Source organism: Oculina patagonica, chromosome 2 (assembly GCF_052425735.1).
Source record: "Oculina patagonica isolate OP01 chromosome 2, crgOcupat, whole genome shotgun sequence".
Taxonomy (NCBI): domain Eukaryota; kingdom Metazoa; phylum Cnidaria; class Anthozoa; order Scleractinia; family Oculinidae; genus Oculina; species Oculina patagonica.
In genome coordinates this window covers 4,535,982-4,546,284 of record NC_135759.1, presented here as the reverse complement: position 1 = coordinate 4,546,284, position 10,303 = coordinate 4,535,982, and the positions used below count along the sequence as shown (strand labels likewise).

Below are 10,303 nucleotides of genomic sequence, written 5' to 3'. Positions count from 1 at the left end.
CGCGATCCGACACGTTATGGAAAGGAAACAGACGTTTCCATTATACGTAAGACTAATTTTAGTGACTGATTGCAAATTCCAGATAGAGGAGGGGGGGGGGGGGGGGGGGTAAGAGTAGCGTCGAATCGAGTAATCTAGTAAAAAAGAAAAGATGGCTTCTTATAGAGTGTTTTCATGGCAGCCATGTTGGAGGAGTCAAACAATAAAAGTCATTTGCATAAAAATGATTTTTTCCCAAAAGAAAATCATTCTATTGTTGCACTCCTCCAATATGGCCGCCATGAACACACTCTATTCAACACTGACAAAAGCAAAAGGAAGTTCTTCTACTCTCATTCTCGTCCCAGATCTCTCGTTGCCAAACGAGGCACGGGAACAAACATGACTGTAAGCCCAGAACATGAACTGCATCATTAAAATTATTTGCCAAAGGTCAAACAATGTAAATAAATCTTAATTGGCCTCCCGCCTACGTACACTGTTCCCCTGGAGAACCAAAGTCTTCCAGCAAACAAATCCCTTTTTACACACAAAAATATTTTTTTAGTTTTCGTTTCAGGTACCTGACAAAAGGCAAAAAGAAAACAAAATTGTTTTTTATTGTGTAGGTTTAAAAGTTTACAAACGACTCCATAAGTGGTACCCGTTTCTTTGCTAATAATGCCCCCTGTTTATACCTTTGAACCATTCTTAAGATCGACCTGAATAAACATGTGATAAATAATTGATTTGAAGAAATTCAAACGAACAGCAGAGATCAGGGAATGAACACGATAATATCCATTTATAAACTCATTAGCCAGCTGTGATTTTTCAATCACACAACCAGGATAAAAGCAATGAGGTCTTCTTTGCTATGGGAATTATGGTGAGTTTTGAAGCTAATATGTCTTGCCTTAACAAACGCAGGCTAGTATAAGGGGTTGTTATTTTGCCAAACGTAACATATTCTAACGTGATAAGTCCGTTATAAACCTCATAAACTCGAAATTCGCTAAAACTTTTCGAAACGTTAGCCATCTTGTACTAGTCACACTTGTGCAGAATTATTTCCTGGGCTACTCAAGAATCTCTGCCGGTATTGCCCCGTGATACGGAACGGCGGAAATCCTATCTCCGCTACAAGTTTGGTACCATGTTTTATTAATTACACTGGCATATTATTTCTGCGAAAATAAACTGTATGAGAGATTAATTCTGTGTTTCATGGCGCAAAGTAAGTGGTGGCAATTCAGCTGCAATTGCCTGCAAAGTGAAATCGCTTGCGCGGAATTGTTTTTGGGCGCTTGGTTACTTTGCTAATTTTAGAGAATCTACCACCTGTTGAAAATTGACACCTTGTATTTGTCCCCGTGAATGGCGAAATTCAATGAAATTAAAGAAGAATCCTTGTACTAAAGTATTTTATTCATCAATAAATGGCATTTCATCTAAGCTCACAGACACTCTTTAATTTGATTAATATGTGCTACGTCGCGGGGATTACGCAGATTTTTGGTCTGAACTGTTCTGAAATTAGTGGTGGGCAACTTAACCCATGAAAAACACTATCTTTAAACATATAAAAGAACTATATAACCTTAATATGCGGATAGAAATCAAGCTACGGCTGTAAATTTCGAGATTTTTGAAGACGCGCGGACTTTTCAAGTTGCTATCCATATCCATCCGAGCCATCCGCAGCCAAAGACGCTTATTGACAGTTTTATTGCTTTAATACTACTAGTTTTGATAAAAAATGGACATTATATTTAGGTTCCCAACGGTACAAATATAAATTTTGGCTCTTTAAAAATCTGGTAAAAAACTGTGACAAATTCCCTTTAATACACAGTTTATGCGTTGAACCACTGCGTTGACCTGAACATTTTGGCAAATCGGCTAGGGTGTCAATTAAGAAATAAAGCCGTCAAACATTTCGGTTATTTGAGAACCACTTTCCGTTGTTTTAAAAAGTCTGCAAACTCTTCCAGTTTTCATACAGCCATTTCCTCGCTCCACCATTTCTCTTATTTTCGTGGGAGACATAGATGCGGTGGCCTAATGGTTAGTGCGCTGAACTCCGGATCGAGCGGTCCGGGATTGAGCTCTGACCGGGGTCACCGTGCTGGGTGAATTCTTGGTCATGGCACTTTACTCTCACAGTGCCTTGCAGTCCACCCAGGCGTGTAAGTGGGTACCAGCAAACAGTTGACAATCTGACAAATTGTTAGGGTTCGATCGCGAATAACCAGCTATTGACTAGCATCTCATATCTAGCGGAAGTAGAAATACAACTATAGTCGCTTTATGCTACGGCCCAAATCTGGATAAGGTCCGGCGGTGTGGGCCATTTTAACTCAAACTTAAGCCTATGTTTGTATACAGACACATATATCGTCCTTGAGAAATCAGAGCGCGCACAAAATCCTACTCGTAATCAGAAACAGATTCACTTACAAAAGAACTAGTTTCGTGGCTAATGTGTAAGGGAGCAAAAGGCAGGAACGATTACCGATTTGATATTCTCTTCTAGTTGTGCTAACTTCAACGGAAATATCTGACGATCTGTAAAAAGAATTTTAAACATCTCGATCTGGGACATAGAATGTTTAGGTAGGATTTACTTTCAGTTGTGTCATAACTTTGCTCTTACTCTTCATTATTTTAGCCTCGTTTTCGCCATTCTCAACTCAAGTTGCGTGCTTGGAAAGAAACGAAAGAAGACGTCGGCTTGGATAGCGCCCAGACCCCACATCATCATGATTGTTGCTGATGACCTGGTAAAGAGTTCAAAGTTAAATCTGTTTTAGGGAATTCTGCTATGTGCAATCTGAGCGTGAAATCACATGAAGCGAAACAAAAAATAAAGAAATTAAACATATTAATTTTGCTATTATTATATTTATTTTCACATCACAATCCCGCCCAATTAAAGTTTCCGGATTATACTTTTATTTTATTTCCTTTTTTAGGGCTGGGATGACGTAAGTTTTCATGGCTCGCCCCAGATCCCAACTCCACACATCGACAAATTGGCCAACTCCGGAGTGATTCTAAACAGTTATTATGTGTCACCGATTTGTACTCCTACCCGGGCCTCTCTCATGACTGGAAAACACCCGGTCAACCTAGGTAACTCTTAAGAAACTTTTTAATTTGAGAGTTTCCTTTCAATTGCTTTCAGTAGCCTGGATAGTCTGGATACCGAAATAAAACTTAACGTTTCCAAAAGTGTAAAAAGAAGGTTTTATTTTGGAGGAGGTTGTTGAGTCTTATTTGGCTCAACATGCTGGACCTGTCTGATTTCCATAGGAGTGTTGCTTTTTTCTCAGGATAGAATGCTTGTCCATCAAAGGTCACTCTTATCCCCTACACCCCCTTACCCCCATCTACCAGTATTTTGTTGGTGGTCGTAACAAATTACCATTGCCAACCATAAATCAAAGCTCTTTTAAGCCCCTGGGGAAGTGGGATTATTTCTTTGGCAAGACCTTTAGAGCAAGGGCCTTAATCGACGGGAGTCTTTTTTCAAAATATATATCAGTTACAGTACATCAAAACGATATAACGTGGTCGTGGTTTTAATGTTTTAGTGCTCTTAAATTAAACGTTTTAGTAACGAAAACAAAATTTGTGGTGGATCAACAAATTTAAAAGAGGGAAGCCTTCAAAAAGGGGATGGGAGCTTACTTAATAATAAATCCTTCATGGTATTTGTACATGGACAGAGGCACTGTGAGTTAAAGTATTTTGTCCAAGAAGGTAACACAGTGACCCAGGCCAGGTCTAACTCTAGGGGGGAAATCTTGGTTTAAGTGATATTGTGTCAAAAAACCTTTCCTTTCGGCTTCTCTGTATTGTTACAGGTATTCAACATGCAACTGTATTTGGTACCCAGCCCTACGGTCTTCCTCTGGGTGAAGCTACAACGCCACAGTACCTTAAGTCACTTGGATACAGGACGCACGGTGTTGGAAAGGTAAACCTCTCGAAACAAAAAGTCGTATGAATCGTGTTATGTTGAGCAGAAAAAGTTGCGGCGAGATTAAATGCTGCAGAAACTTTGTCAATCAAACTATAGGATTTATATTAAGAGGGCATCAGGTAGAATGGCCAGGGTAATAAAGTACAACAATATTACTGAAAATGACATATAGTAAAATGCTCTAGCAGATAACTCATCTAATATATAAGAGGCCAAAAGCCATACTACTAGTAATACTAGTAGTAAAAACAAATGTCTTATCATGCTTTCGACATTACTGAGCTTGCAGTTGCAAGACGCGTGTCACATGGAACCTAGTAAATGGCCCAGCTCACCACGAGTCTCTCGTAGTTCAGTTGGTTAGAGCGCCCAATCGGTATCTGGGAGGCCATGGGCTCGATTCCCGTCAGGGACTCAGAATTTTTCTTTGTCCCTCGCTCGTGTCACATTTCATATTTTCTCATTTATTATTTAATCTTGCACTTTTCCTTGCAGTGGCATCTGGGATTTTTTGAAAAGGAATACACACCAACCTACAGAGGATTTGAGACTTTTTATGGATTTTGGAACGGAAAAGAAGATTACTGGGACCACAGTTCACAGGAAGATGTCTGGGGGATAGATCTCAGAGATAACATGAAGGTAAAAAAGGCGTGATTGATCGACAACTTATATCTCCTAACTTTTTCAGTACATTGTCAATCAGACGTGCGAGCAGTGACTCCTCTGAGCACACGCTTAATGCACACCAAAGCTAATTATTCTTTGTTTCTCCAGGCTGTCAGGAACGAAACCGGTCATTACGGAACAGAATTGTTCTCAGGAGTGGCTGAACGAATCATTGACGCTCACAACAAATCTGAACCGCTCTATTTGTACATTGCACAGCAAGGGGTTCATTCAGCTAATGGACAAGAGCCGCTACAAGCACCACAAAGGTTGATTGAAGTAAGTGAATATAGATAGTGGTTTCTTTTTCCGGCAATTTGCCTTGAAGATAATCATATTTTTGAACAAGATTTTGGAGTACACCTAGTAAACAAAACAGTAACGTACAAATGTTATTTTTGCGATATTACGATACTTTAAGGAAACTTAACGAAACTAAACTGGCGTGTGTACCTAGCCTGTCAAAGCTGTCTGTCTGTCTGTCTGTCTGTCTGTCTGTATGTCTGTCAGGCCGTCATTCAGATAGACGTTCAGATAGATAGACGGGCAGATAGATATTTGAATAAAGACAACATATCGATAATACTTACGTCAATATTACCACGTTTGACATCGAAAAACAATTTGTATAACGCCCTTAAACGTTTCGATTCGCAAAACCAGCATAACCCTCGCGTCTTATATTATTTTTCACGTCTTCCTCTTTCCACAGAAATTCCCGTATATTACATCTTACGATAGAAGAACATATGCAGCAATGGTGGCTTCGTTAGATGAGTCTGTTGGTAACATAACTAAAGCTCTTAAAAGAAATGGATTGTATGACAACTCTGTAATCGTTTTCACGACAGATAACGGAGGCGCCCCAAGGGGATTCAACTGGTAAGAGAAAACATTCGAAAAATTTTTATACTAAATTGTGCATACTTATATTATATATTATAGCTAGTACGCCCCTCACTTAATTAACAAATAAAGAAGCCTAAGCCATGTTTTATACTGTCATAAAACACGACGGGCATTTGAGAACACGAGGGAAATGTAGAAAACATGAGCCGCAGGCGAATGTTTTCTACATTTCTCGAGTGTTCTCAAATGCCCGGAGTGTTTTATGACAGTATAAAACATGGCTTAGGCTTATTTCTTTGCTTTATGATATAGATTTTAGACACCGCGAGTGAAAAGTTTAATTAAAAATATGTATAACAAGAGCGAGTAAACAAAGATGAAAAGCAGAAAATAGTCTACGGGAAGACCAGAAAACTGACACAATTTCATTCAGTATTCGACGTAAAATAAGGCTAAGCATTTCAGGTAAGTTTGTTACCTTTTAATCTTGATCTTGTCTTTTTGAACTTCGATAAACTTCACCGACTGCACATATAGTAGTCTCGATGACATCCGTCCCTTGCTTCGTTCGACTTGAACAAGGCGTATAATTTCCAGAAAAGCTATTGCTTCGGATATTCCCGTAAACCTTAATTGTTGTCACAATCAAGTTCCAGCATGAATAGACGATTTAAGAGGAGATTGTCGAAGAAAATCTTCGAAAGAAAACTCTCTCGCTCGCTTTCCTTGCGAGTTTCATTCAACTCAAGCAGTGGACACCGCGCCACAATTTTTCCCGCCTCACTTCGCTTACATCAAAATGAAATGTCCAGTGGATTTATACTTAAAAAGGAATTTAATAAAACAATTATTCCATTCGCCCTTGTTGGATACGAGTGGTTATAGCCAACGAACAGTCAACGACGCGCGAAGCACTCGAGGAAAGCTGACGAAAAACAATAAAACATGATTTTTCTATGTTTTATACTCTGATAAAACATAGGTTTTTAGCCAATCAGAGCGCGCGTAGACTCCTATCTATATTATAATTCTCTCTATATTCCCCTCAGTGTTTTACCAGTAGTTGAAATAAGCTTCGCTCTCGAATGAGCACCGCACCTTTAATTGTGAAAATTAAATAATTATAAGCGCCGCGGCGCTTAATCGATCATTTACGGTAAGGTTCCAGGTAGGCTGTAGTATAAAAGTGAAAAAAGTGGGGTGTAAGGGCGCCACGAAAAAGTATTTCGTGGTTAACGAGTTTTCTTCTCACTCTCGTCTTAGGAATCAAGGTTGCAATTACCCATTTAAAGGTGGTAAAGACACATTCTGGGAGGGAGGGGTCCGTGGAGTGGGATTTGTACACAGCAAACTGATAAAGAACAAAGGCCGCGTCAGTTATGATTTGATTGACGTCACAGACTGGTTACCAACCTTCTATCATCTGGCTGGAGGTGACGTCACCAAGATAGAAAAAAGGATTGATGGTATGAATGTGTGGGAAACCATAGCACACGGCAAGAAATCTCCAAGAACTGAGGTAAGACTTAAAAATCACTTACACATTTATTTTTCACGACTTCCCTTAGCCGGCGCGGACGAACACACTAGACGATTTACTGATAATCCTGGGTTCAAACTATTTGTTACGTTATAGGTTCCATTGTGGAGAATAAAACGAATTATTTGCTTTGAATGAAATAATCAAATTTGCAGAGTTTTGTGAGGCTAGATGGTAAGACTTGTCACGTAGCATTTCGAAGGTCTGTTGCAAATGCATGCAACTTGCACTTTGTTTGCTATTTTTAACAACGGCTGTAACTTTTTAAAAGCCAGAGTAAAGGATAACAGTACAAAACCTACAATATCATCATCATCATCATCATCATCATTGTCGTCGTCGTCGTCATCATCATCATTTATTTGCACACTTCAGAAAAAAATACTAACACAAATTTAACAGTAAGGTAGGGTAAGGGGACCGCCAATAAACAACAAGGCTTAAAGTAAGGCGCGTCTATCTTGTTCTAGCGGGAAGCATAACCCAGTGACCAACTATTGGAAAACGTGCAAACTGGTTAGCTACACTGACACCTAATATCGATCCATAGTAGGCCCTTGAAGCGCGCGCGACATTGTGGCCGGCATTGAGTGCACGGCGAGTCTTAACTAATAAAACATAACTCAACATCCCTTATGCAAAAAAAAAAAAAAAAAAACAAAAAAAAAAAATACTAAAAAAAAAAAAAAAACTCCGGGCTGGAATGGGCTGCTTCAACATTTATGCCTACCAAGATTTAAGTATGTTTTTCTTTTGCAGGTCCTTCACAACATCGATCCCATTCGTAAATTTGCAGCTATTCGCGTTGGGGACTACAAGTTAATTATTAACCAGGACGCTGTATTCAATACCACTTGGCATCCACGCTATGACGTCGAAGGGGAACTGGATAGTCTGTCCCAGCCCTCCACTTTACCGGGCGCGGTTATCAATTGTGGAAAGTCGTCCAAAATTGTTTGTAACACTGATAATTTCCCGTGCTTGTTTAACGTAAAAGAAGGTAAATTATACATCGTAAAATGATCTAAATTATTGATATAGCTAATATAAGTATTAATAAATAAATAATCTTCTTTAACGTTTTAGTTTGTAGCATCGCTGTATATTTTTACGAGTCTTGCAGTATTTTGGCGAGCCCAAAGGGCGCGTCAAAATACAAAGGACGAATATTTAATTATAACAACAATTCACCGAAGTGGAGGTGGCTACTGGTGGATATTTACCGAGCGTGAAACGGCGAGGTAAATATTCACCACTAGCCACCTCCACTTCGGTGAATAGTTGTTTTAGTATATTCTAAAACAGTGAGATAATATAGCCCGAAATGATGATTTTTGACTGGTTTATCCCTGTCAAAGATTACAATTTTCTCGCGCGCGTTGCTCGAAGGTGAATAGGCCCTTAATTTAAAAAAAAAAAAAAAAAACCCCCCCCCCAAAAAAAAAAAAAAGAAATTTTACAAAGGATATCCCGAGTTTGAGTAGCCAATCAGCGCACGCCAAAAACGCTATACACTGTTTTAGTATATACTAAACACAGCGATACTACACACTAAAATGTCTAGATAAAAGATATTAACCAATCTGACCAATGTTTGCTTTTTTCTTAATTCTGGCTTTCCCGATTTTTGAATCTTTCGCGCGGTCAGAAGGAACGAGAGACTTATATGCACGACGTGTCTGTACATCTCAATTTTTCTTTCAGATCCATGCGAGTACAGAAATCTTGCGCACTCCCATCTTGACACAGTACGACGACTTCTCCTCAGACTCCTTCATTACCAGAAAAAGGCCCTTCCTGTGTGGTTCCCTGAGAGGGATCCTACTGCTAACCCATCAGAAAATGGGACCCTTGGATTCTGGGGCCCTTGGATGAAGTCAACAGCTAACAAAGCCATTTTACAGAAAGTTCTTGATACTATTCCGTCAGCCAGTGAGAAGAAACACTCTTGTCACACAAACTGCGAAAACAACGCGAAGAAAATTGGAAAAGTGTTTAGCACGCATGAGGAAAGTGACAGAGAGGTTTATAAGATGTTGGAGACGATTCTCGAAATGGCAAATAAAGGAAAGAAAGGTCAAATCCCTCGAAACAGCAGGCTAATGAAGGAATCGTTAGCCATGTTGTACGCCAAGATGAAACAAAAGACTAAAGTAGATGATTTGATGCACAAACTACAAATGATAAAAAAGAATCAAGTAACAAAGAGGAAAGGGCGGAAAGGTCATAAATCTGAGAAAAGTGTCAAGGAAAGAATCCGAGCTAACACCTTAAGTCGGGATAACTCTTCGTCGAATTTGAACAAATCCAAAAAGGTTGGGGATAAGAGACATCATAACGTAGACAAAAAAGGAACAAGGCGGACAGAAATCGAGAACGTTGCTATTAAAGATGACAGTTCTGTGAAGAATGGATATGGATTTGAGGATCCTTTGGAAAAGAACAGCAACTGGAGCGAGGAAGACCAAAACATGGAAGAAATATCTTCTTTGGTGAAAAACGCAGGCGCTAAGGAAGTTAGACAAAATGATATTGAGAGTGATGATCTAATGGAAGATAACAGTGACAATGACAAAAACACGGATAGTCAGATAAAAGACGACAGTATTCCTGAGGATGAATCCTCGGACCAGTCCGTGGAAACTTCTGAACACACGTCTGAAGAAGGATCTGGAAGCGAATCTCAGGACTTCACTGACGTCAACGATGACGTAAATGAAGAAAACAATGATTTTAACTGGGATGATAAAAGGAACACTATCATGTATCTTTAGCAGAATTTCGAGAAGCTCCAAAAATTACCTAAATCATAAGAAACCATAAAACTAATATAATGGTCTAATTTTGTAGACGAGTACTCTACAAATTACAGGCGCAAATTAGGACGCGAGGATAGCTTGATTTTGGAGTGCAATATGGACAAACTTGGAATCGAAGTTTTGCCTAGTTTCCAAAACCTATAAACATGAAATACCATGTATAAAAGATGTTTTCGTTAATTAACTATTGGTTCGTGCTTTACCTGCACTGTCGAGTTATGGTACACTTGGAAAGTTTGGAGAGCACAAAAGTAGGGGTAGAGGTGCTCGAGGCGATAGCCGCGATCAAGTCTAGCTTCTTGAGTGCTCTCCAAACTTCCCAAGTGCACCATAACTCGACAGTGCACAGCTTAAAGCATGAACCAATTGTTTTATAACATTGCCGGTGGAAATATATCGTGCACCAGATGAAATGTAGGCCTAAACCCGCCTCAAAAACAAACACGAGAGAATTCTGGC

General features: G+C 39.4%; 1 protein-coding gene across 1 annotated transcript; it reads left to right on the top strand.

Annotated features, from left to right (window-relative positions):
- The first annotated feature begins 743 nt into the window (after positions 1 to 743).
- On the top strand, positions 744 to 9,843 carry LOC144642773 (arylsulfatase B-like). Its single transcript, XM_078501842.1, has 10 exons — positions 744 to 868; positions 2,651 to 2,762; positions 2,955 to 3,114; positions 3,849 to 3,961; positions 4,463 to 4,609; positions 4,745 to 4,915; positions 5,349 to 5,518; positions 6,749 to 7,004; positions 7,785 to 8,025; positions 8,730 to 9,843. Exons 1-10 carry the CDS (start codon positions 840 to 842, stop codon positions 9,797 to 9,799), a joined length of 2,469 nt encoding a protein of 822 aa, XP_078357968.1. The 5' UTR covers positions 744 to 839; the 3' UTR covers positions 9,800 to 9,843.
- The last annotated feature ends 460 nt before the right edge of the window (positions 9,844 to 10,303 follow it).

Excerpts from the sequence above, each read along its gene's own strand:
- LOC144642773 (XM_078501842.1), top strand. The coding sequence starts at position 840 with ATGAGGTCTTCTTTGCTATGGGAATTATG. Across the intron at positions 4,916-5,348 it reads CACCACAAAGGTTGATTGAA|AAATTCCCGTATATTACATC; the intron begins GTAAGTGAATAT and ends CTCTTTCCACAG. Across the intron at positions 8,026-8,729 it reads CTTGTTTAACGTAAAAGAAG|ATCCATGCGAGTACAGAAAT; the intron begins GTAAATTATACA and ends TTTTTCTTTCAG.